This window comes from Lathamus discolor, chromosome 2 (genome assembly GCF_037157495.1).
Source record: "Lathamus discolor isolate bLatDis1 chromosome 2, bLatDis1.hap1, whole genome shotgun sequence".
In the NCBI taxonomy this organism is placed as follows: Eukaryota; Metazoa; Chordata; class Aves; order Psittaciformes; family Psittacidae; genus Lathamus; species Lathamus discolor.
This window is the reverse complement of record NC_088885.1, coordinates 39,516,273-39,543,277: the sequence shown is the minus strand read 5'-3', so window position 1 is coordinate 39,543,277 and position 27,005 is coordinate 39,516,273. Positions and strand designations below refer to the sequence as shown.

Genomic DNA, 27,005 nt, shown 5'->3' with positions numbered 1-27,005 from the left:
CAGAGGCAACTGCATAGCAAACTATGGGTCTGCTAGCAACCACAGGCTTTACATTACCACAGTGAAAAAAAAAAAAAAACAACTGAGAATGATGACTATAAACAGATCATAAATTGATAGAAAGAACAATGTGAAACCCAAAAAGTAGTGTGCAACGTGCAAACAAGTGTCAGGGATGAAAGACATCAACACTCAGATCAGACATGAAGAAAAATAGTTAGTGCCCAGAAAGAGAGCTACCAAGCTGCAGCAAATATGGCTGGATATCCACGTGTCTGGATAGAACCCTGAGTTTTTCACTGCAGAGATGGTTGGAGGAGTAGGAAGAAACATGATGACCTTTACAGGAAAAAAGAAAAAAAAAAAAAAAAAAGAGAAAAATCCCTGAACAGTCACCTCAGCCGACTATTACAAAAGTGTGAAGGAGAAGAGTAGAAGGAAGATGAATGTGAAACTGAAAGTCGAAATTGAAGCTATTGCTCAAAGGAGTGGAAGTCCGTGATGACTACATCTTTGTGTGAAAATTGCTACCAGGCAATAGATCAAAAGCAGTAACAAAATAATGAAAGTGATCACAAGTGGGTATTGGAGGTGTAATAAACATCTTAGAGAAGTCCTGGATAAATTCAGAGCTGCTTCTGAACACCAGATTTTAATGGAAAATATGTATCTGCCCAAATAAACATCAAACTCCTACTGAATGTCAGCATGCACTGAAAATAAGGCCCTGAACATGGAAGCAAGCAGACAGTCAAATCAAGGCAGAAGGCTAACAACACTTGACAACAATAAACCTGGTTCAGTAAGAGCAAAAGCAACTAGAAAAAGCCTGATATCATAGTTAGAATATCAGAAAGGGTGATCCTCTCTGCGCACTGAAAGCTGTCTGCAGCACAATGCCTCACCGCATGAGGACACATGTACCAGAGGTTATGTCAGCTGTCCAGTTAATGGCAGTGTGTGTCTCTCAGTGGGCTGCTGCCACACCCACAATAAGAACAAAATAGGCAGTACATTGCAGATGGAAGGGTATAGCCTCACTATTGTGAAAATAGCTGTTAACAGACTTTTCTTTTAATAATTTGACAAGTTACTTATTGATCCCATTCACACTTTCTTGTACACAAAATATCCCTCAACAATGAATTGTACACAGGCCACCCTAAAATCGAATTTTTTGTTTTAATTATATTGCATAATAATGTCACAGAGTACCTCTCATTCTCTGTATTCATAGAATCATAATATGGTTAGGGTTGGAAAGGACCTTAAGATCAGCTAGTTCCAACCCCCCCCGCCATGGACAGGGACACCTCACACTAGATCATGTTGCCCACAGCTCTGTCCAACCTGGCTTTGAACACTGCCAGGGATGGAGCATTTACCACTTCTTTGGGCAACCCATTCCAGTGCCTCTCCACCCTCACAGTAAAGAACTTCTTCCTTATAACTAACCTGAACTTCCTCTGTTTAAGTTTGAACTTGTTACCCCTTGTCCTATCACTACAGTCCCTAATGAAGAGTCCCTCTCCAGCATCCTTGTAGGCCCCATTCAGATATTGGAATGCTGCTATGAGGTCTCCATACAGCCTTTTGAGAGAAATCATTAATGAACTTTCTCTATAGAGCTTCTCTATGACACTTGATTTGCTGTTTCTCTGTACATCTCAGCCACCTCCTTGAGTAACACTCTTTACCCAAGTATTCTAGAAAGGGTCAAACATTCCTAGCTTTTCCACCCACTCTCTCCCCCTCTCCCCACCCCAACCTTATTGCTGCTAGTATATGGGAAAATGCACAATTACTTTGCTTTGTTTTCTGTTATATATAGAAGCACAAAGTCTTCAAAACTAGTTTCTTTCTAACACTATGAGTGGTAAGGGTACATCCTAGCTGCATGTACTGATATGTAACTGTAACAGGCTGAAACATGGTATCCTTACATTGCTTTACACACTAGGAAATAGCCTCTTCTTGGAACAACAGAAAGGTATGCACACTCTTCCAGCAAAGCTACATGCAACTAGAATGTGGGTAAGCTTGATCAGCTCCATTTTCTGGAATACACCAGTCCAGAATTTCAACCTGACACTAGCCAGTTAATGATTAGAGAAGACTGGAAAATCCTCCCACACTTAAATCTACAAAAGTATTAACTTTACAAGCACCACTGTTACGCAACATGATACAAGATCTAGAACCTGTAATTTCAGCAGTTCTGATGTTAGCTATGTAGGAAATGAAATTTGAAATTTTCTTACTTCAAGGGTATTATAGCTAACAAGGAAGACTATCAAGTCATTATCTTTTCTAAAATTGATACAAAGTGTATTTAGTCTATTATAACAAATACTGCTATATTATTCATATATGAAACAAATATCACCACTAGAGATGCATGAAATAAAAACATTAAACATTGAAACCTCACAATTTGCCATAGAATAGTTTTTTTTTTTTTTTTTGTTTGAAACAGAACTCAAAACCACTTTAAAAATAACTTGTAAAGCAGATTTATGCCATAAACCCCATTTTCCACTAGAACCCAGAGTTTTTCATTGCAGAAATGGTTTGGGGCAGAGAGCGTTGATTAATTTGCTCTCTTCTCAGAAAAGTAATAGCAAGAAACAGCTAGAATTGCAGAAATAATTGAAAAGTGAGCTTTGGATCCCGTTTCATTTATTACAGAGCAGATCATCAGAATCTTCAAAGAATCACAATCTCATCTCTCTGAGGAATAAAGAGAGAGGGAATAGAGGATAAGAAGTAGATACTGCCTGTGTGATTGTGACCAACTATTTGGTAGTACCCTAAATACATTTTTTACTGTCTCTTCAGATGCCTAGGAAGAGCTTGGATGCAAATAGTGTATATTTATTACACATTTATTTAGCACCAAACTGACCTTATGTCAAGTGCAAGCCAAAACCATAATACAAGAAGTAATTGGGTATAATTAAGGAAACCCTAACACAACCCTATAAACAAGATTAGAAACTCAACTGTAACTATGCACCTCCACAGTTATTTCTACAGCTAAAAGAGCAACATGTTTGGTGTGAGCTGATTTGCCTTTGAATTTGAAAATCTTTGTAAAGGTATGATATGCCCTATATCTCCATATTAGAAAAGATGAAAATAAGACTCAAGAAATTAAGATTTAAATTGATAAAATTAAGATTTAAGAGACAAAACAATTGCCTTAATCTAGTGTCTCAGAAATGAAGAAATCTTCCTTTATTTTCTTATCTGACTTTAGAAAAATTCAGTTGCCTAAAAATAGTCAGTTCTTGATTTAGCACCATTAAAGAAGTTTATTTGAGATTTTATATGTCAGAACTAATTATGACTAATGCTTTACCTTTCCCATTTGAACAGCTGTACAACTGATATTATAATTGATGACTTTGTCACAGATCACAAATAATACATTATCAGGGCTGTAATTAACTTGTAAAATAATTTCAGAAGTAATTTTGTCTTTCATCCAAAGTATTGTGAAAGGTATTAATTTTATTAGGAACTTCTTTGGAAGCAAGCCAAGGCTGCTCCTTCAACAGGCAACTAACAGCTGTTAGGGGTAAAACTTTTAAGGTGACCGTCTAAGTTCGGACTGATGATTTTCAAGGCCAGGTTGGACAGAGCCTTGGGTGACATGGTTTAGTGGGAGGTGCCCCTGCCCATGGCAGGGGGGTTGGAACTAGGTGACCTTAAGGTCCTTTCCAACCCTAACTATTCTATGATTCTATGATGCTTGTGCTTCACTAAGTGAATATCCTATTGTAGCAAAAAAGTGCCCCTGAAGGCTGGCTTTTATTGCTTCATGTCTGCAAGGGTAAGGGGACCCCTGCGATTCTCAAAGATCTCTACAGGTATGTGATCTAGAAATGATGCTGTGATTGTAACCGTGAATGTGTTCGGTTCAGCACTGCGTAGCTGCAGTGTCAGATCCTATAAGCTGAGGAACTTAAAAGGGAGACAGCATATAGAATCCCATGGGGTTCTAGGATTTACAGCAACAGAAGAAAAGAAAAGAGGGAAGAACAAAAAAAGAAAAAGAAAAAGCTGTAGTTGTAACTAGTCATATTGAATATTCCTATCTTGTAGATGCTGTAAGAGACAACTCGAATCATACTATGTAACATCAAATGACACAAAAGCATTTTATAAGACAACTAAGTTAATTTGTTTTGATACATTTACAACCTACAGTAAAATGCCAACAAAGTCCCTTAAGTGAGAACATCTGAAACAGCACTGGTCAGCACTTATGCTTTGATAGCTTAGCCTGAATAAGAGACAGGCATATTCAGAACACCAGAAGAATGCAAAGACACAAGTCACATTTTGTTTTAACAAAACAGGTGTCTGTTTCAGGAAAGGATACATTTTTTCCCCAAACTGACAAAATTTCAAATATACAAAATTGTCTTGTAAATGGTGCAACCACAATAGCTGAAAACAGCATGTTGGAGTGTCAAAGATACAAACAGTAATGTACAAAAAGATAAAGGAATGCACAGTGCTTCAGCTCTCTGTCTTACCATGTTTGGTCTTATTCCAAGCCACCATATCCAATTTAAAATGCTTCTTAGGAGTTAACAAGTCTGATTTGCACCATAGCCAACATACTCAGGCATATATGTTTCTGAATCAGGCCCTTAAAATACAAATAGCTTGTATTCTGCACTAAGAACATAAAAATAGCACATCAGTTACTAAAAACAGTAACCAGATGTCCAGGGCTCAGCAGTAGCAGTCATTTTTCTCCTTCTTAGTAGCTGGTGCAGTGCTGTGTTTTTGACTTTCGGCCTGGGAACAGCACTGATAACACCGATGTTTTTAGTTGTTGTTTAGTCATGTTTACTCTGACCAAGGACTTTGTGAGTCTCATGCTCTGCTAGGGAGGAGGGGAAGCTGGGAGGAAGCAGAGAGAGGACACCTGTCCCAAACTAGCCAGAGGTATTCCATACCACAGCACATCATGCCGAGGATGTAGAACTGGGGGCAGTTACCCGGAAGGGCTAGATCAATGCTCAGTCAGGCTGGGTATCGGTTGGCAGGTGGTGTGCAGTTGTGTTCTCTTCCCTTGTTATTTCCCTTATCATTATTACTATTGGTGGCAGCAGCAGCAGTGATTTGTGTTATACCTTAGTTACTGGACTGTTCTTATCTCAACCCGCAGGAGTTACATTCTTTTGATTCTCCTCCCCATCCCTCTGGAAGGGAAAGGGGATGAGTGAGACAGAGACTGCATGGTCTGATTTATGGCTGGGCTTAAACAACAACACCAGAGAAAGAAGGTTGGTTATTATTTGTGTCTGTAGAATATAGTGTTATTCTATACTTATAGCAAATGTATCGTTCTAATTGTCAACCAATAATCTATTACCTTGTAAGCTAATACCTAACTGATGATAGGATTAAAATTATTACAGTGGATTTGGTTATTTGCTTTTCTTAACCACTTATAAACATAGGAAAATAGAAAAGGCATGCTGTATCTACTTAATTGCAATTTTATTTTCATATAAAGTTCCATAAATCTAGTATATTTCAATAAATTCTCATTATTTATTTTCTCCTGATTTTGGTCCTCATTTTTCATGCTTAAAGGGAGAAAGTTTTACATTTGAAGTGAAATGTAAGGTTTTATATATGATGCTCAAAATACTAAAAATTTTAGTAATTATACTCAATATAGTATTAATAATTAATCAGGTACAAACAATGTATTCACAATTTTTTAGTTTCATAACAGCCAACAAAAAAGACCAATCATTATTAAATAATCACAGAATATTAGACTCCTTTATGCGTTACTTATGCTTTACATTACTTATGCTGAGTATCAAAGGTCTATAACCATCTTCGTTGATAGAAATAAAGATATATATTGCAGATAAGCAGAAAGTGAATTGGATTGGGGTAAAGGTTATTATAAAGTAATTATTTTTCCTTTTCTTTTTCCCTTCAGGAATATGTTTTGCGATATAGTCAAGTTGTCTTAAGTATCTTAGGGTGAACACAGTAAATACGTGATTTATGACTAAAAGCAGAGTATATTGCTCAAAAGGATTGAGGTACAGAGTTTTGCCATTGTTCACATAATAACACCATTTCATTTTTCTGTATCCAAAGAAATTTGAATTCATAGAGCAAGCTAAGACAGCTATATTTATCTAAGAATCTTTGCACTTTCTTTTGATCAGAAACTATTTCAGGTATTATGATTATTCAAGGGAAGTAAAAGCAAACACAATTCATCATCAATATAAGTAGGCTACCGTAGACAGATTTTTATTCTGCTACCTTTAAAAATTTATTTTAAGGAAAAGACACGTAAGTAAACTTCTCAGAGAGTAAAATAAACGTAGATCAAGTACATTAAGAGCTTATTCTTTTTCATGTTGAAACAAGTGTCCCATATAATAAAAAGGGGCATCTTGAAATATGTTTAAACTTGTAATTTTTACCAAAAAAGTCTCATTTTACCAAAAATTAGTCTTATTTCTCATAAATTATTAAATCTTTTGCAGATTTCTATGTCATACCAGTCCTGAATTCAAAGGGAAACTCTAAATTACTAAAGCTGCCAAACTGAGTTTTATAAGCATGTGTATTTTGGACCAGTTTTGTTACTTGGCTCAGAAAAATGCATTCCTTTCATTTAAATAGGCTAACCCTAAATTTCCCTTCCACGCACCCAGCTACTCCTGTTCTGCTCCCTGATGTCACATTTAACCCCCTGCTGTAAAACATCTGATTGAACAGCAGCAAACTTCAGCCACTGTTTGATGGCAGCTAGAACAAAGGTTTCCTGAGAAATTTAAGATTCTGAGGTTTAGTGGGAGCTGGTGTGAGCAAAGGAAGTCCTTATGTGCTGTTCACCTTTGGGTTTCTGCCAGAGCATTCAATTAAAAACCTTACAGCTTCATATCTATAGAGTTCCAAACTTTCAAAAAGTGAAGAGGTTTTGAAGAGATCCTCAAATATCTCGCTTTGTTGCTTTGAATTTTTAGCTGAGAAGTCATCCTTTTCTTAGCAGTTAATATATAGGCACAGTCATTTATATATTCCCAAAGTTAGCTTCCTATGTTGGTAGATAAACTGAAAAAATGAGTTTGATTCATAATGATTCTCTCTTGGAATATGGTAAACAAATGATAGACTTACTTAGGGGAAGAGGTGGTGGTATCAGCTATTTTAGATATATGATCACCTTTTACATTTTGAAGAGAAAAAGCGAGATATAGGTTTGTGTTACAAAAACTTAGGTCATCTTTGGTCCTAGAGTCTAACATTTTCTATTCACTAGGAATTTCTTAAAATTCTAAAATGGCTGATGAGATGCTCTGGCTAGAAAGTAAGAAGATTGGGAAGTGAAGATACATGTTTTGACCAGGAAATTATTAAAAATTTCTATCTTACTTTCAGACTCTCAAGAAAGAAAAATCCATTCTCAAGTGAATCTAAACATTTTCATTGATGTATGGAGGTGATCTAGAAGACTTTCTTGATGTGAACAGATGTGAAAACACTGACTTTATAGGGTGTGGGCTGCACGACATAGTAAACATAGAGGCTACAACTGTAACAGTCACTCAGCTAGCAGACAGCCCAAAACTGACAGGCTGTTCTAGTATACATCTCCGTATAAAAATATTCAGAGAAAAAGTGATAAACAGACTGTGAAGATTTCCCTATCACCACTACATCTTTAGCCTTGGAAGTAACCAAACACTATACACATCAAAGGAAAATTGGAAGGAGGTCAGCACATGGCAACTTATTAGCAGCAGAACAACTTGTTCTCTTCAAAATTCCTGAGTTTTGAAGGGTTGCAGGTTCTGACACAGCAACCTCCATCATAAGAAATGTGATACACAGCAAGAAACATAAGGTCTTGACCTCTTTCTTCTGAACAAATAATCACATTATAATCACATTATAGTCATATTATACCTTACACCCCATGCCCAATGACTATGGAAAACAGCACTATATGAAAAAATTGCAAGATATTTCCATTCCCAGCACAGAACAGGGCAAGTACAACAGAAAACCTTACCATACTATGACATTAAAAATATTTTCAGTTACTTAACGATCTTCCTCTTCTCAGGAGATCAAGTATATGACACATGGGTTTATAGTTCTTTATAAAAACTACTAGGTAAAGGATATGTTTTCTTATTTAAAGCACTAACACAAAAAAAAAGGGGGGGGGGGGGAGAAAAAAAGGGAAAAGAATAAGAAAGGCTTTGTTAGCATTATATTGATGCTTATTTACATTTCTACAAAGGGTTTTGACCAAAAATGAGCATTCTTCTTCCAGCTGGCTTTTCCTCCAAAGAGGACAGAACTTCTTTCCACTCAAAAATTATATTTTGTGAAATAAATAAGGGACAATCTAAAGAAAATTTTGCATTACAGCAAACTTAAAAGGAAAGCCTTTCTTTTCATAATATGCTTTAGAGGATTTCCAAGTTAATTTTATGACCAGCTGGCAGTCAAATGACCTAATATCTCTCTCTTCTAATAAGCCAGCAGGTTCATTAACTTGATCAGAATAAACAGATTATGCATAGTGAAAGGTAAATAACATATACAATTTCAGATTTGTAGCTGTAACTTACTATAGTATCTTTTTCCAAATGATATTTGATCCTTGACCTAGCCTTTCACCCAAACATTTCAAATTGATATATTTTCTGGCATTATACAATTAAAGATTAACATGTAATGCTGGAAAAATAAGGCAGAGAAGATGGTATTTCTTTTAACAGTCCTTCTTTCATGTATGAATCCAATTTTTTTGCCAAATTGTTCCATAGCAGATTGAGATAAGGTAGTTTCGCCAAATGCTTGAAAAACAAAAATAGCATCTACTTCAAATACCACATGTTCCTGTTCGAAGCATTAAAATTAAGTATTTTAGGGGGAAAAACAAACAAAAAAGCCCCCCCCCCCCCCCAGAAGAAAAACCCGAAACAAAAACCAGACATACTTAATGGAAGAAAAAATAAGCCCTAAAAATGTATTTCAAAGTAAATTTGATCAGACAGTTAAAAATAGCTTTGATTTTGCTATTATTACAATCAGTTATATACTTCATTCAGCAATTAGGCACTTTGCAACCTAGAAGGATCATACCTGGAATGGCTTAGAGCTGCTGATGTAGAGTGTCTGTCGAATCCATCTGTTTCCTTGATTTCCAAACTTGTACCACAACAGCCATCCACCAGTATTACTCATAGTTCTCTGAAAGACTGACAGCTTGTAAACTTGCTTTCCAAACATATGATAGTGAAAGCGAAAAATGCATGTTCCATTGGCAGAAGGGTTGAAGAGAGGACTAAGCAAAACTGCTTTATCTTTAAATTGGCGTGGATTAGAGGACTCCATGTAGAGGTAGTGTCCCCACACTGTGCCTGTTGTGTGATCCTTTAAAGGGCCTGTATTAGCTGTGGGGGTTGGACCCTGTATTCTGATCCAGTCGAAGTCATCCTCAACGTCCTGCTCCCAATTGCACAGCCCATTTTCAAAGTTACACTGTAGGTCAGGGTCTGAAACATAAACAGAACAGACTGTCAAGTGAAAGCAGTATCAAAAGGTGATTGTGCTTTAATGTATTTTTCTCCTTGCAAAAATGTCTAATACAGAGAAAACCACATATCTTCTTGCAAAAAATTCCCTCTGAAGACTAAATGTACACTTCCCTGGCCCACAAAATAAAAATAAATCCTTACTTAATTACCTCCTCCTTCAATATATATCTGGCAACCTGCACATAAAAAAATGTATTGAATAAACAGAACTGTAAATAAAATTATTTATATTATTAAATTTATGCATTTTTTTAATTTAAGCAAGACAAGCTTTTTAAACTGAAATTTAACTGAGTAAAGTAGTTAAGGAGTTAAAACTGAGGTTAATTGGATTAAATAAACTACACAATTCAGTCTAGTAGGTATGTGCAATAACTGATCTAATGCATTTTTGCACATCAGAAGTAGTCCTAAAATGGGTTGTGGTTTAGATCTTTATTATCCTCAGTGATAGCAGCATGATAGCTTTATCATTGCAAAATTCAAGAGAGGCATTTATAATACTTTATTATTATAACTTTATTTGACACCGAGGCAAAATATATTGATCAGCCCAATTACTTTTAATTTGAAAAAATAAAATGTGTAACAGAGGTGGAAAACTGGCATTTCATCTTCAAATCTGCCTCTCACAAACACTAACTGACACAATAGCCTTTTTGTTAATTAAGCTGTTAATTTTTGATGCTTAAAACTGGAAGTCATATACTATTTTCTTACTGTAGACCTCAAAATGGATTATGAAGAAGATAAACATTTTACAAGTGGGAAAAATGAGATAGGCTGCAAAGCCTTCACATTCTTTTAAATTCAGATCAGTGTTAAATTGATATTCAGAAAACATTAGTGCAGCCTCATATGCTCTCAAGCACATAAGGTGTCCCCTGTTCGTCAAACTCATTGTGATTTGCATTATTTAGTTACCTCAGGACATGATAAAGCAACTGCTAGGTAAATTTTGTATTATGTTAATGTTCTTGAGTTCTAAAAATTGATGAATGCATCCTTCGGGGAGAAAATCAGCAGTAGCACCTTTCCGCACTACAAGGTGAATGTCAAAAATGTGAACTACCCAGAGCTTTCCTCAGTACTTAGAAATTCTTTCTTTAAAAAGGTATAGTTATGCCCAGCATGGCTAGTGTCTTCCAGTACAGATATTTTTTCTAGGTAGAAAAAGTATAGGTCATAAAAAGAGATAGGACATGCACTCGTCTTGATCCATATACATCTTCCACCGTATTTCCATCAGTAGAATCAAACGCAAAATCATCTGGCACACTGTGAATCCTTTCTTTTAACTTGTAATGTATGTGTGGATTTGTCATGGTTTAACCCAAGCTGGCCCCCTCAACCCCTCAGGTGGGAGGGGGAGAAGAATAACAACAGAAATAGTGACAACAATAATACTAATACTAAAAATTATAATAACAGGGAACAAAAGCAAAACAAAAAAAAAAAGGTGAAATAAAATTTCAGAAAACCCAACTCATGCACAGTACAATTCCTCACTGCCCCCAAACTGATACTCAGCCTATCTCTGAGCAGCAATGGGGGCTCCCAACCAACTCTCCCAGTTTATATGCTAAACATGACATACTGTGGTACGGTATCCCTTTGGCTAGTTTGAGTCAGGTGTCCTGTCTCTGCTCCTTCCCAGTTTCTTGTGCCCCTCCTCATTGGTAGAGCATGAGACTGAAAAGTCCTTGATCAGGGTAAGCACTACTTAGCAACAACTAAAATATCTGTGTGTTACCAGCATTGTTCTCAGACTAAAGACAAAACACAGCACTGCACCAGTTACTAGGTAGAAAATTAACTCTATCCCAGCCTAAACTGAGATAGTGTTTTGCAAAAGTTAAAGAAATGTGACTAGTTGGATAAAAGACATTGAACTGCGTTTACCCTTAGTTATAACACATCATATGCATTTATGTTAAAAAAAAAAAAAATTAAATTCAGTCTTTTTCATCAATACCTATATTCAGTTGAATCACCACTGCTTGTGACATTGATAGGCTGTAACTTTTTTACTTCAGAGACTAATTTGAAAAGTAAAATTTGGTTTGATATAAAGTAAGAAGTGATGGAAATTACTTACTACAGCTGTCTTCATCTGATCCATCCCCACAGTTATCCACAAGATCGCAGACCAGTAAACTGTCAATACATGCTTTTGTGTCTCTGCACCAGAAATGATTAGGACCTTCACAACTTAATGCTGGAGGTGGAAGAGCGCAGTTTTCAAATGTAATATCATCAATAGCTGAGACACCATCATAAAAACCCAGACTGATTTTATCAAGTGAGAACTGGAAAGGATGTGGAAGGCGCCCAAGCTGAATGACTGCCTTCAGCCATTGATCTCCCTCATTGCAATATGCCCTCCAAAGGACAGTAGGTTGTTTCAGCCCATCCACAAGCAATTGCATCTCTGCTGCCCCAACTGAATGTCCATAATTGTAATACCTAAAATGATTTTAAAAAAAAAGTTAAGGGTGAAAAATGATGAGAATGGATCATATCATGTATAATGGCCAGTATCTTTTTTCCTGTAGCTCTATGAAATATGGGAATTCCACAGTGCCTATTACCTAGCTTCATGTAATTCAATCTAGTGACTTGTAATTCAACCCACTTTCTGAACGATAGTAGCATAGGCTGCTATATCAGTCTAAGGCTCATTTCAAGAACTGAAGATCATGAGAGAAGCAGCACACTTCATTAAAACCCATAACTAAAGAGACATTTGTTTTCATATTAAGCAACGAACACTGCTCACTCAGTTGCATATGTTTTATAAATTTAATTCAATATACAATTAAAAAGTTTCAAGGAAAAACAGAACACTTACTGAATGCAAAAATGCACATTCTGTCTGTGTTATTGCTAACATCTTTTATTTTACAGCATTTCTGGAGCATCTCGAAGCATTAAAAATCATAAATATTTAGGTGAGCAATTGTACAACAAAACTGTGAACAGAACCAACAGTTTGTAATTTCCAGACCTATACACCAACTTCAACCCTTGAGTCTTTGATAAAAAGGCATTTCCTCTTCCTATGGCAAATGTATTTGACAGCAGCAAGAAAAATGGCACTTAATATCAAAGTCAGGCCAAACATTTGTTTAAAGAGTAGCACTACTTTTGACCTTAGTAAATGAATCATCATAACTTTTTCTGTCCCTCTTTGAAAAGATTGCACAAAGACTGAAACAAGACGGTAACTGAAGGTTGATTGTTTTGTGTTTTGTTTAGTCTTGTTTTTTTGTGGGGTCCCCCCCATCTGTGTATATAACCAAAGGATTGGAAACAAAGCACCAACTCTGTATCAATGATACAATCTAATTTGAATACTGTAGGCAAATCAAGGAGCTACTAGATTTTTAGATGGTTTCCTTGAACAAAATTCCACAATGTTTTCAAATCTACTGAAGTGGAAATGTTAGCATTTTTGTAGTATTTGTCTGTGTATATGTAGACACAATCCTTTAATATAATTGTACTCCAAGCCTGACAACAGCCAACCCCATGTTTCAGTTCTGTTCTCCAAGTGCTTCAGCTTATTTCTGCATGTTTTCAGTGAAGTCTATACGATTAAAGAATACAAAGAAATAAATACTGCAGAGGAAGGTGTGTCTATTGCAGACTATAACTTCAGTTTTAGTCCAAGAGAAGCAATGTGAGACGATCCATACATTTTAAATCTAAGTTATTTCATACCAAAAGGACAATGTGCAATTTGGTCCAGTTTGTCTGAACTTTGGGCTTCGTAGCTGAGCTTTTTGTGAAATGCTGCTGCTGTTTTTCAGAATGAACATGAAATGACCTATTAAATTAAAAGAGAAAACAACTTTTCAGGCTGAAGCAAGAAAGTGTTTCTAAAAGATCTTAAGCATTCATGGTCTCTGCTTAAAATCTGATTAAAGGGCAGATGTATCTATTCAACTTCTCTGTTTCTTACCTTCAGGCTTGTCATATGTATGATCCCGGAGGGGAGCTTGCTTCTGAAAAGCAGGTGCAAGAGCACTACTGGAACTTCTTACCCAGTCAAAGCCATCTGCGCTTGCAGTTTCAATCCAGCCACAGCTTTCTCTTTCAAAGTCACATACAGCAGCTGAAATTAAGGAAACATTTTACTTTGTCTCTGTACATGACATTACTAAACAAGCTTTGCAGTATGAAAAGGTTATAAAATATTTCCAATGTGTCACAATATTTCTTTCTTCTAGAAAGAAGTCTAGGAAAGAATGTGAGGAGGCAGAGTATAGCCTCATAACAGAGATGAGGTATTTGTTTCATAACAGTTGGGTAAAACAGCAGTCCCAGAGGAACAACCAAGCCATCATTATATGCAATGTATTCAGTAAAGCAAGCCCTTCCCTCCAAAGGCACTGCAGCCAAAGCACTCAAAGCAATTGAGGAGGTGCTGAAAATAGACTTCACAATCCTCAGGTTACACAGCAAGAGAACACAGAGCACACTAAGCTGTAAACAGCCTTCTGCAAGATCTTGTAGGAATAAGAGCCAGAAATCAAATCCCTTTTTTCCTGGAACTCAGCAAGTATACTAATGATAACAAAACTCTTCCTCTAGTTATAATGCAAATTAAGTATAATATTGGGCATTACTGAGATCCTATGATATTGGTAATCTCTGAAACACAAACTACTGAAGTGAAAAAGATTTGGGAAACATTCAACAGCATTCTTCAATTCTTCATTTAACAGAGCAGTAATACTTTTAAAAGTGTGTATAATACACAAAGAAAGGAGTGTCATGCATAAACGAATAAGTTAAGAAATATATATTATATTAAAATCAACATGTTTTTTCTCTTCCACACTTTAAAAAAAAAAAAATCAAAATCCTCATTAAATCCCATGATGTTTTTTGACTCCCACAAGTATATGGGCTTTTTATAGAAAGCATTAAGAAATTATTTTGATATTTTTTAAGTGATAATTAATTAAGTACAGACAGTAAATAAAATATTCAGATATGACTGTCAGAATTCTACCATTATTTTTATAACGTTACAATTTCCAGTAGCCATATCACTACAGCATAGGAAATGCACATTTCAGAATCATATCTCTTGGAGAATAGGATTATATAAATATTTATGGAATATATGGAAATCTTTTGGATATATTTTTTTCTCTTCTTTAAGAACTGTGTCACATTAAGTCATATATAATTTGTTAGAAAGAATAAAAACAATATTAAACAGACATATTATTGTTGGTTAAGGCTCTTAAAAAGACAAGATTCTGTGAACAGAAACCTTCTGTTATTAATGCTGCCACAAAAAAAAAAAAAAAATCATTCCACAAATATGGAAGACCAAGTAACATTTAAGAGATCAAAGAAAATACAGGTTTGCTACACGTACGGTGTACATCAGAAACATCAATGATAAAACTTATGTAGATCAATTGTGACGAAAAAAAAAGTGGAAGGAAGACTTTTTGATAGCATCAAATGAAGACAAGAATATTTGCAAATATTCAAGGACTTGGCATGATGGGAATGACTGAAAAATCCACTGACAGAACATAATGATAAGGGAATATGGAGAGCTATTTCTGATTTGGTTTTTGCTCCGTTGAAGAACCTGTGCCATATTCCCAGAGGAACAGCAACAAAGAATATGACAAACCTTGGACACAGATGGTTACACCAAAAGAGGCAAATAAACAAGATACAATTGTTAAGTACAAGCCCAGACTTCTTGCGTCTGTAACTTGTAACAAAGACAAAGGATAAAAGGAAGGATGCACTAGACTATACATTTAACTTAAGCACTGTTATTACATTGCGATAAAATAAACCTGAAACCTTCAACTAAATCTTAAACCAACTATTTAACACCTGGAATACAGGGTGAAATGCACTTGGTTGTTGATGCTAAACACTTCAATTACCTAATTGTCCCATAACACTTTCCACTGGTATTTTTGTTTCAGACAGATTATACAGAAAGAAAGGCTGTTGCTTGGGTACTTCTGTAGTTTCTTTCACAGTGACCACACACAAATTAATCTGCCTTTTCTCTTAGGACTTAATTTTCTGTTTTTCTTCTGTTTCTTATTTTCTTACATGCTCTCTTTCTGCAGGAAGTGGCCCTATGAACTCTGCCAAGTGGTCTTCTCATGTTTGAGGAATTTATTGTTAGTTTTTAATGAACTTTTTTAATCATCATTACTGTATTTTGACATTTAACCCACCAAAATTTTGTGACAGAATATTATTACTAAGTGGTAAATTAAAAAAAAAAAAAAAAAAAAAAAACCACCAAAAAACAAGTCACTTATTTGAAGATTGAACAAGTTTGATCTTTACAAAATCCCAGTTACAGTTCCCTTCTCCCCCACTTTCCAAATATAATCTGTTAAAATTTAAGGGGGGAGAATACTACAGAAACTACTTCCATATAAAGATTTAGAGTGAAAAATAGAATGCTAAAAATTATCAAGATTATTTTCTCATCTATATAAAATTATAGTTTAAATCTGAAAGGACAGACAGATAGGGTAGTCTGCTAGAGGTGACTACAGAGAAAAAAAACAACAACCCAAACCAAAAAACACCAAACCCAAAGCCATGACAAAAAAACCCAATCCAAACCAAAACAAAAGACTCCCCCCCAAAAAAAAAACAAGAAAAAAACCCCAGGAAACAAACACAGAACACAGAACAGAAACAAACAAACAAACAAACCAACCAACACCAAACCACTAAAACAAAATGCTCCAGAATATTTTCTTCTGCTAATTCTGTTAGGGAAATGCACTTCAATATCCATGAATCTGCAACTGACCTACTTGTGATTTCAGTCATGTGTGCTTTTTAGTAACAGCAAACATGACTTGTACATAAAACAGGTGTATCTCTTGTGAAATGAGGAAGAGTTTTGCATACAAGACAGGTAAAATATATAGAGTTAAAAGATTTTGTTATAAATAAATCTAGTGATTTCACTGTGCACCTACTATGTAACTGCACTACAATCTCCCATCACTAACTTAGATGTATGACTTGCAAAGATGAAGATTTTTATGGGGGGAAATAAAATTCTGTGGGTTCACAGAAAACACTAATCAACCCTGCACCTAAACTAAATAATGCCCACCAAAAACCCAACTATACTGTCACATGTAATTGTTACAGTTTGATTTTAATAGATGATGATATTAAAATTGTCTTCACTATACAACTCTGATTTTGATGACAGTCTATTCTGTGCAGTGAGGCAGATCTGCAATCATCTAACTAAAGGCAGTTTCATAACATTGTTTTTAAGTGAAATAGAATCCAAAATCACTGCTTTATTAAATCTGACATTTTTCCAGAAATATCTCCTTTCATATGATGTTATTTGCAAATGCTTCTCAGGTTCTAATTGTGAGTGGTAACAGTGTATTGATATGGGAAATAAAGTGAATTAGCTCAGAATCTCTCCATTCAAAAATATCTGTAAAATCTGAAAAAAATTACATTTCTTAAACAACATGATATATTGGTGATTTAGACTGTTGGACAACCAGGTCCAGGTGAAACAAAATAACAGACATTTATGTATTCTTTAACAGTCAAGTGCTTGGCTTTCTATGTCCATTAAAATGCTTTTTCGGTATAGCTGAAGGGAAAAGCTCCTGGTTTTATTGAACTAAACAAAAATAAGTTCTGATGGTCATTATTAAGGCCGTCCTGTAATTTACCCTGTGCTCCCTGCCACTGAAGCTCATGCCATGTTTCTTGTCATAGTGGATAATCTGCGAGAAACTAAAGTATACAGGAGTAACTATAAAATGAGATATACACTTACACAAAATTTTACACAGAGCTTTGGAGACAGAATTGGAAAAGTTATATACATGACTTCTGAGTCCTATAGAAATTCTGAAAGTGTTTGTGGTCTCTGGCAGTAAAATGCCCTTGCTCTTTCCCCGATCTGATCTTATTCCCTGCTTCACCATCAACATCCGTAGGTTGGAAAAGTGAGCATTTAGACTGCAACAAATATATAGGGTACAGACCTATATCCATACATTCATATTCCAGAGCATAAACACACAATAGGATAGGTATGTTAGGTCACTGCTGTAAATCTGAAGCTTGAAAAGGACAATAACTTTTCTCTTGCTTGAATACATGGAAGTTATGCGTAATAGTTTGTAGCCATAAAAAAAAAAAATCTTCAGCTGTAGAAGAAAAGCTATGAGCTTTTAACAGCACTCAAGAGAAAACATTTAATAACATTTTTTTTTTATTCTTAGGGTTTTTTTTGGTGTTGTATTTTTTTGCATTTTTTTTTGGGGGGGGGGGAATTTTTTTGTTTAGTTTTTTTTCTTTTTTTTGTTTGTTTTTTGTGGGGTTTTTTTGGGGGGTGCTTCATTTTGGGGTTTGTTTTTTTGGTTTTGGGGTTTGGGGGGGGTGATGGTTTTTTGGGGTTTTTTTTTTTGTTGTTGTTTGGGGTTTTGTTTTCACTTTTCTCAACTAAGCTGAATACATTTGAATTATTTTTTTCAGTCCAGGACATGACCCAAGGATGGATGCTGAGAGATGAGAAAATTACATGGTGATCCTGCTTGTTCGTTGGTTTTGGTGGACCCTAAGATCTAAGGAAATCATCTTGCTGGAATTTAAGATGAAAAGACTGAAATTAGAAATATTTTAAAATATACTTTAAGCTTATGTAATATCCTTGCCTGGTTCTCATACCCAGAGGAAAAACTTACATTAAGAAGCACACAATCACCAGCAGATGGAACATCATGGGGAAAAAAAACTCATATTGAATAAAGGAACAATGTAGTCGTAGGTGGTGAAATCAGCAAAACATCTGTGCTTAGCCAAGATAAGAATTAGGAAAAGTGACTGAGAAAAATTAAATACTTGCATCCAATTGCAAGAATATGAACAACAAAATGCAGAAAGCAATAGTGTACTACATAAACATGAAGGTAGTGAAATACCATATGAGAAGTATTATAAGAGCTATTCTAGTGCTGTATAGTACCAGACTAGCATGCTGAAAGTGAAACACTTGCAGAGATATTTGTGTATCTACATTCTGCTTCCTACATTACAAACTGCAGTGCTAGCACACATTGAGCCAACTCCACAATACAACGATTTATAAGTTATCTATTTAGAGCAAAGATCACCATAAATATAATGGTCCCATTGTTTAACCTTTAGCATGGCATTGTTAATGTATCATTTGGGTAAGGAAGACTTGGGTATAATAAGGATTTCTTTGGTCATATAATTAGAGAAACAAGAAAATCAGTTGCTGTATAAAGAAGTTTGTGATTAAAGATAACCTAGGAATGGTTCAACACCTCACTGGACATTTATCTTTACTTTTAGATCTTATTTTGAAATGGAAACACATCGTGAATAGCTAAGAGGAAGGGTATTTTGAAACATAAATTGCCATATTTAAAGTGAAAATGGTAGATTTTTTTGGTTAAAAGCTACCAGTTAACTGCTATCTCAGAGCTATGATAACTGACATTGTATGAAACTAAATCTATTTATAATGTTTGTAATTAAACTATTGATTTGGACATGGCATTATTTTGTCAGAGAACAAAATCCTAGTACAAGAGTTTGAGAATGATAATGGGAGAGCAATGCAGACCATCATAACCCAACAATACATAGAATGTATAAGCACATTTTGAAGGAAATTACAAAAAACCATGAAGCAAATCAAAAAGCAATAGAGTGTATTAAGGGTTTTAATATGAGTAACACCTGCAGGGAGGTAAAAAAAATAAAATCTTCTCAGTAGTGCCCAGTGAAATGAGAATTAATAAGCAGTTGTTATACTGTGAGGGTGATCAAACACTGAAACAGGTTGTCCTGAGAAGCTGCGTAGTCTCCATCTTCAGAGATATTCAGAATCCAAATGCATAAAGTCCAGAGCATTCTGGTCTGGTGGACCCTACTTTGAGCAGCAGGGTTAAACTTGGTGATCTTCAGAACTTCCTTCCAGACTCAGCTATTCTGTCGTAACAGCAGAATTTTTTCCCCATCAAGAGGAAAAGTATTCTGTCTAGTGAACATTTAATATTTCTGGTTTAGCCAAACAGTTACCTAGTAAAACAGAATGCAGCTTTCTAACTTCAAGCTCTGTATATTTTGGATACAAATCTTTCTAAACAACTAAAATACTGAACTTCAATGCTCTAGCCAAGACAGACTGGATACTAAAACTGTAGTAAAATTGCATAAATACAAATAGAAGCTGTAGTCATTTCTTTAATCTGCTGAAAGTCAAATAGATTTTTGTTTATTTGAGCAACAACAACAACTCTCAAATTTCCTGAAAAATACTATCAAGTATATGCATGAATTTTGTATTGCACTGACACTTGTGAGGATGCTTTTATGCTTTGTGATATATAATACAGCACAGTCAGAAAATACTATAAGGGTCTTGTCTACAATATTTCTGTTATTTATGGGAATGCTAGAAACCATCATGCTCTGAAATAAGAAACAAACCAAACAGTACTAAATATTGCTCATGGCAACTCCCTTTGAAAATGCATCACAATTTTTATAGCATAGTTGACAATTTAGTGCAAAAGAGACTCAGTTTCAAAGACAGAAAGTATGACCACTATTTCTTATGCAGAGCAGGTAATTGAATTAATAGAGTTTCAGGAGCTCTAATATGTAGCTTCAAAACATTTTCAAGCTCCCTTCTGACTGTACAGTGGAGCCGGACTCTGAGATGTATCACCACCCTCTGCTTTTCACCGTGTTAGCTTCCATGCACAGAAAATCCAAGCATGTAGCCCAGTCAGCAGTCACAGTATAGGATCATAGAATCATAGAATAGCTAGGGTTGGAAAGGATATCCAAACAGAAAATATTGACTGTCCTGGGTTTACCAGGAGCTGTTCTGCTCCTTCTTAGTAACTGGTGCTAGCTCTGCGTTTTGACTTCTAGCCTTGGCAGAGAGCTGATAACACCGATTGTTTTTAATTGTTGTTAAGTAATGTTTATTCTGGCCAAGGACTTTGTGAGTCTCATGCTCTGCCAGGGACGAGGGGAGGCTGGGAGGAAGCAGAGACAGGACACCTGACCTAAGCTAGCCAAAGAGGTATTCCATACCACAGCACATCATACCCAGGGAGGTAACTGGGAGTTACCCGGAAGGGCACTGTCTCTCTTCGGGGGTTTGAACTCGTTCGGTGGTGGTATTGTATTCTCTTGTTATTTTCTCTTATCAATATTATCATTGGTGGTAGCAGTAGTGGTTTGTGTTATACCTTAATTACTGGGCTGTTCTTATCTCAATCCGTGGGAGTTACATTCTCTCGAACGTCCTCCCCATTCCTCCAGGAGCGGTGAGGGTCGGGGGGCAGGGAGTGAACGAGCTTTTGTGGTTGGGTTTAAACTACGACATTGACGCAGCCTAAATCATCTCTTTGACCATGCCTGTGCACAGATACTTTTATTCACCATGTACAAAACATACAATTTGAATGAGAGTCTGTGAGCACTGTATTTTTCCTGTTTCCTGTCTCACCGTTTCTCAAGTCTAACTACAGGAACATCTACCTTTGAAGAGGCATCTCACACAGAGGTGCCACAGGATTTCCAAATCTGTACAAATGTAACATATTTTCCTCACTTTTTTTTTTAACATAATTTTGTATGAATGAAAGCATGTGTGCACAAATTCTGTTCAGTTTATTTTACAATGGCTTCCTGTTTTAGTTTCCAATATCTTACAGACTAAGGTTTTATTCATTATAACACCATACGTGATATTGAGCATCTTGAGAGTTACAAAACAAAATACTGTATTTTAAGCAACACTTTCCACTAAATAATTCATCAAAAATCTTTTTTTCTGTTTTTATGCTAAGAGAGAAGTAGGTGTTGCAGAAAATTAAAGGAGATAAAACTCAGAGGAGAATCAAAACAAAGTAACTATTTCTCAAGAGCTTTTACTTTAAATTAAATTACACAACACTCATGAAGTGCTGTAAACTCATGAAAGCCCCTCATTAATGCCTAGAAAATAGGAAAACATATGTAACAACATAGATTTTTAAATTTTCACTTACAGCAGTTGGCTTCATCGTGGCTATTTGAACAGTCAGACGTAAAACCACAACATTTGTCAGATGAAACACACTGTCCATCCCCATATGAAAAAAGCCCAAGTGGACAGTAAAAAGATGACGAATTAGCATCTGCAAATTGTGGTTGCCCTTAAAAGTCAGGGAAGAAAATGTAAGCACATATATATATATATATACAAAATTCAAAGAAGTGCTTTTTATCATCTTTGAATATAGTAATGTACTCAGCACGAGGAGCAGCATCACCTTAAAATGAGCTAGATTATATAACAACTGGTAAGAAACACAGCAGTTAATGTCTGAGATTCTTAAACTACGCATTATTCACCACAACATTCAAGCTTTTGTATGAAAAAATCATCAATAGCACGTTAAACTTCCATGGCCAGGCTCCAGTTCAGAGGTGAAGCACTGTGTACAGCAGCCTGCTGTTTCCCTGCAGTCACAGGCTAGGTCTTTCACAAAAGCTTTCTGCAGTCGTGGTGGCTTCTCTGCATTCACTCACAATGAAAATTCCAAGAAGCCGAAAGTTTGATGTTTCGCCAGTACTAGCTTGCTCCTCAATCTACACATTAGAAAACACCCCAGATTTCAATAAAAGGGAAAACAAAAAGCCAAGGGCTACTGGTTATACTTGAGTAGATTTCTCAAAAGAGGCTGAGAAGAATATCATTCAGCTTTTCATATTTTTCATTTAACTTAGCTTTTTTAGCTACTCATCTTGATATCCAGACAGATGTTTTCTTAAAAATCACTCCCTTCTAAAAATATCTTTGTTACTGATAGGTAAATAGGGCAGTTGTAGGGAAAATAATTAAAGTATAACTACTGTTTCTTCAAATACCTAGCTACCATCAATCAGATTTTATACAGGGATCAGAGAAGCGTTAAAGACACAGCAATGAAGTTTTCTATTGTGCCTTTAAATTCTTCCAATAATAGAGACTCCATCATTACCACTGACTAATGGTGGAGTGGTAATTTGTTATAATGTACATATTTGTACATTACAAACTAGACTGTTTATGTACCCATGCAATTATAAAAAACATCATTAGTAGTCAGGAGGAAGAGAAGCAGCAGTCTGATAGAGGCTACACTATTTTGTATTTCCATCTGCTGGCACTTCAAGAGTGTGAGTATACAGATAAGTTTGGTGGACAGTTACTGTATGTTATGTATTTGACACTAAAGATGGGAGAACCTTCTTACCCTGAAGATAATGCTGTGGAATTTATTCTTCAGTGGAAGTTACAAGATGCTTTGCTCCTGTCTCTGCATCCAAGTGTGAATGCGGGCAGGTACTATGTAGTAAGTGATATCTGGAAATTCCTACCACAGCTCAAGTCACAGAACTAGCACAAACTACTTATGAAGACTCTCATCCCATGTTACACACTAGCATCTATTAGAGATTATAGCATATGATTATAGCATATAGACTTTTTCCTCAGATTATTCCCTATTTTCTTAAAGTTATCTCAAAGTTGTCAGTCAAATCACAGTTACACATAACAGACATTGAGGAAAATGTATTGAAAACCACAGTACTTGCCTTCACTTTCTTGGCTGACACCTGAAAGTGATTTACTCACAACTCCACATTCCTCTGTTATACTGATATCATCAACAGCAACAGTAGCATTTGTTGTTAGAATAGTAGCTCGTAAAATAATCTGTAAAGACAAATAAATAAACTCACTAAAGGTGACATGATAAAAGACATATATATTATATATATATATATATATTCCTTTCTAATTTATGACATCTGTATGGGCATTAAATACCACCTATAACCAACTCTGAATACCAACCATCAGAAACTACAGTTGAGATTTGATCCAAGTCAGAAATCTACTCAATTGCCACATCCATAACTACCTTTCCTTAGGGAAAGTTACGCAACCCAGATGACCTTACTTCAATCTAAACCAGTAAAACTCATCATTACCTGAAGTAATTGCTGCCTGCTGAAAACAGTTAAAGTTTTAAAAGTTCATATTTTTAAATGATCTATTGAGGTTTACAAAATAGGATGTTTACAACTCTGTTTTTATCTATACTATGCTTGCTGAAGCCAACAACATGTGGTACAGTAAATGTAGAGACTGTAAGGAGGTATTTGTAAATACAAATACATGTTTAGGAAACTGTAAAAGGAAACAAAATTCAGTCTAAATTTACCAATAACGAGAATTTAGTGCCCTTTTAGATGAGACAAAATTAAGATACTAAAACTGGATTTTTATTTCCTGAATACTTAAAATTGAGTTGCTGATTCCCCTAGCAGTTCCCAAGTTTCAGTAAAGTGTAGCAGCCTGTAAAAATAAATTTGAAAGCTGCTAATTGTTTCTGTGGTCAATACTGCAAATTGAACTATCTGCCCTTCTCCTTCCTTTAGCCAATATAATTAGGCCTTCACTTTGATCAGCACTTTCTATAGCAAGTTCAGTTTTTAAAAGTTACTATGCTACTGCTACTTGACTTTTATTACAGAAAGGTGATTCTAATGCATACAATACCAAAACAACACTGATGTTCTTTAGTAGCTGCATCTATTGAAAGATCTGAATGGAATTTTTTTATACAAACATTAAAGAGTAGAAATATTGGATTTATATGTCAGTATATTAGTAAATGAATTCAAAAGGCCAAATCAGAATAACTTTTTGAAAGCAATGTAAACGTAATTTCTAATCACCTGAAAAGGTAAGTCTGTAGCTGCACTTTCTACAGGTATATTCACTTTTGTCCACTGCATCTCAGGCGATCCTGAAAAGTCATGCAATTTTTCCAGACTTCCATCCAATGCAGTTCTCTTAAAGACAGAAAGCTGGGAATCCTGAGACAACCAGTACCAAAATCTTACCTGTTAAAAGAGACTTTAATGAAACACTTTAAAAACTACATAACTGCAATAAATTCAGTACTGACTCAAATATGTACATTATAACAAAGAATAACATAACAGGTGTAAACACAGCCTTAGCATAAAATAAAGTTGTACAAGACTGTGGCATGCTGAGAAGCAGCAATGTGTAAAGATAAAACCATAGATAAAAGTAAAGCTTATTTTTAAAGCTTATTTTAAACTTATATTTGTCAACTGATGCAGACTGACTGATATGACTTCCCTTAACTCTTTTTAGCTCAGTAAGGACTAAAAAACCTCCCAAAGATTATTTTTCTTTGCAAATGCTGAATATAGGACATATTCGTAAGTATGTTAACCTCAGAACTGCAACAGCTGAGGTACTTACATGAAAGAAACCTTATTTTTTATTTCCAAATTCAACACAAATGGAAATTATCTGAAAACAGATGCTCCAAATGACCTATTGAACTCCCTGAAATAGGTTGACCAATATATAGGAAGAAAAAATTGTAAGTGGATGAGGCTGCAAAAAACTGCTTGCCAAGCAGAGAAGATCAGAAAACTGTAAGGATCCCAGCTCACTGTGCCTCCTCTGCACATTCAGCTCAGAACTGCAGGGAAGAAGTAAAATTGCCATAGACCGTTTTTTTTTTTCTCCTTCCCCCTGAGTCCTTTCTGCTTCTTTGCATAGTGAAAGGCTAAAATTCATTCAACTGCAGACTCTTCACTTCCCTGAAAAAGCCTTGGTAATACTTGAATGCTTGTGAAAGTAAAACAAGAGCTGTAAAAATAGCTCTTCCCATCCAGTTTTCTACCCATCTTCATATGATCTTACACTATGAATATTGGATCATCACACTACAGAGAGAAAGTTTCCTTGTATTTTTTTCATGCTATATGGACTTTCAAACAGAGTTAAAGAATATAGACCATTTCTGGCTAATAACCATATGAAGCATAGGTGGGTTTGTTTTGTTTTTGAAAGACAGTAACAAATATGAGAAAACCTATCTTTAGCCTCAGGACAAACACAGATGATTCCAATAGCCAGCTTTCCATTAAACATGAGAAAAAGTCTTTTATTTCAGCAACAGCTCAAACAGCTGACACAATAGGCTGTACAGGCTGTAGAAAATCATTGTATTAGGGACTGTAAAAGGCAAAACAGCCTTAGGCTAATGGTATAATTTTTACTTAATTTACTGTGAATTAATGAGAATTTCTAAACACTGGGTATACTACTGAGAAGAAAGAAAACAAACACTTAGCCACAAGAAATCAAGCACAAACTTGATTACTCCCCCTTTCCCAGGCCAGTTTAAGTCAAACACCTAGCCAGTCCCCTCCTTGTCTTAATTTTCCCTCATTTTTGCTACAGGTTCCACTCATTCTGGCCTAGTTCCTTTGGTGAGGCAGGAGATTGGGCATATGAGTAATGGTTTCTTTCTCATGCTCCCTATGTATTCCCCTCTTCTGCTCATTGCTTCTTACCATCTTACTCTTCTTCCCCTGCTTCAGCTCAGGCCACAGTCCCTCTGGGGTGTCCCATCCCCCAGATGTGTCACACACAGCCACAGTCCCTTGGGGGAGTCTTTTTCCCTTTGTCTCAGTGTGGGTCACTCAGCTTCATTCCTCTCAGAGCCATACCTCTTCAACATGGACCACCTCCTTCTGCAGGTACATCTCCAGATGTGTCCCTAACAATATCCCCTTCTGCACCTCCTCTCCTTGTTTGTCCCCAAGAGTTTCTTTTTACCTTTTTTCTTTTTTTAAGCGAAATAGTAGTTTAAGAGTAACCAGACTCTGAGAAGAGGTTTTTCTTCAATAAATTATCACATGAATTTGAGAACTCCTTTACGTTCAAATAATTTACTAATAATCTGAAAATCATCTTTCATGGGGATACATTACTTTTCATTTCTGTCCCTGAATTTAATCCATAACATTGGCAAATACACCAAAGATACAACATCTGGTGTGCACGAAGGAAGACTTTCTTTTTGCTTGCATTACATAGTACAAGGTGGATCAGTGGTTAGGAAATGTACTTGTTACAACACACTATTCGTTTTTAATATCTTCTGGCTTTACGGTTGGTGGAGCTGTTTTTTTGACTTCCCATAGTGTATTCTCATGAGTGGGAAAATATACCAAAATATATTATATAAACTTACTAATAATTTAAAACACTTTCATGTAACTTTTTTCCCCACCAGAAAGCTTAAAGAATACAAGGCAGTAGGTATAACGTTTTTAAAATGAGCTGTTTGAAAAACTGTACCCTAAAAAGTCTAGATACAAGTTTGTTTATCAAACAGCTTTTTAAACAAATTTGTGCTTTTTATTTCATTAGAAATGAAATTACCCTCCTTCTCTATGTCTATATATTCTACTTTACAA

At 35.6% G+C, this 27,005-nt stretch overlaps 1 protein-coding gene across 1 annotated transcript in view; it reads right to left on the bottom strand.

Annotated features, from left to right (window-relative positions):
* The window catches only part of MALRD1 (MAM and LDL receptor class A domain containing 1), a 253,534-nt gene that overhangs the window by 184,400 nt on the left and 42,129 nt on the right, over positions 1-27,005 (bottom strand). The window contains exons 12-18 of the mRNA XM_065666535.1: positions 24,432-24,599; positions 23,283-23,403; positions 21,710-21,856; positions 13,576-13,728; positions 13,335-13,440; positions 11,710-12,077; positions 9,157-9,569 (exon numbers count right to left, since the gene is read on the bottom strand). Of these exons, the coding sequence (XP_065522607.1) occupies positions 9,157-9,569; positions 11,710-12,077; positions 13,335-13,440; positions 13,576-13,728; positions 21,710-21,856; positions 23,283-23,403; positions 24,432-24,599 (1,476 nt within the window). The remainder of the gene's footprint in view (positions 1-9,156; positions 9,570-11,709; positions 12,078-13,334; positions 13,441-13,575; positions 13,729-21,709; positions 21,857-23,282; positions 23,404-24,431; positions 24,600-27,005) is intronic.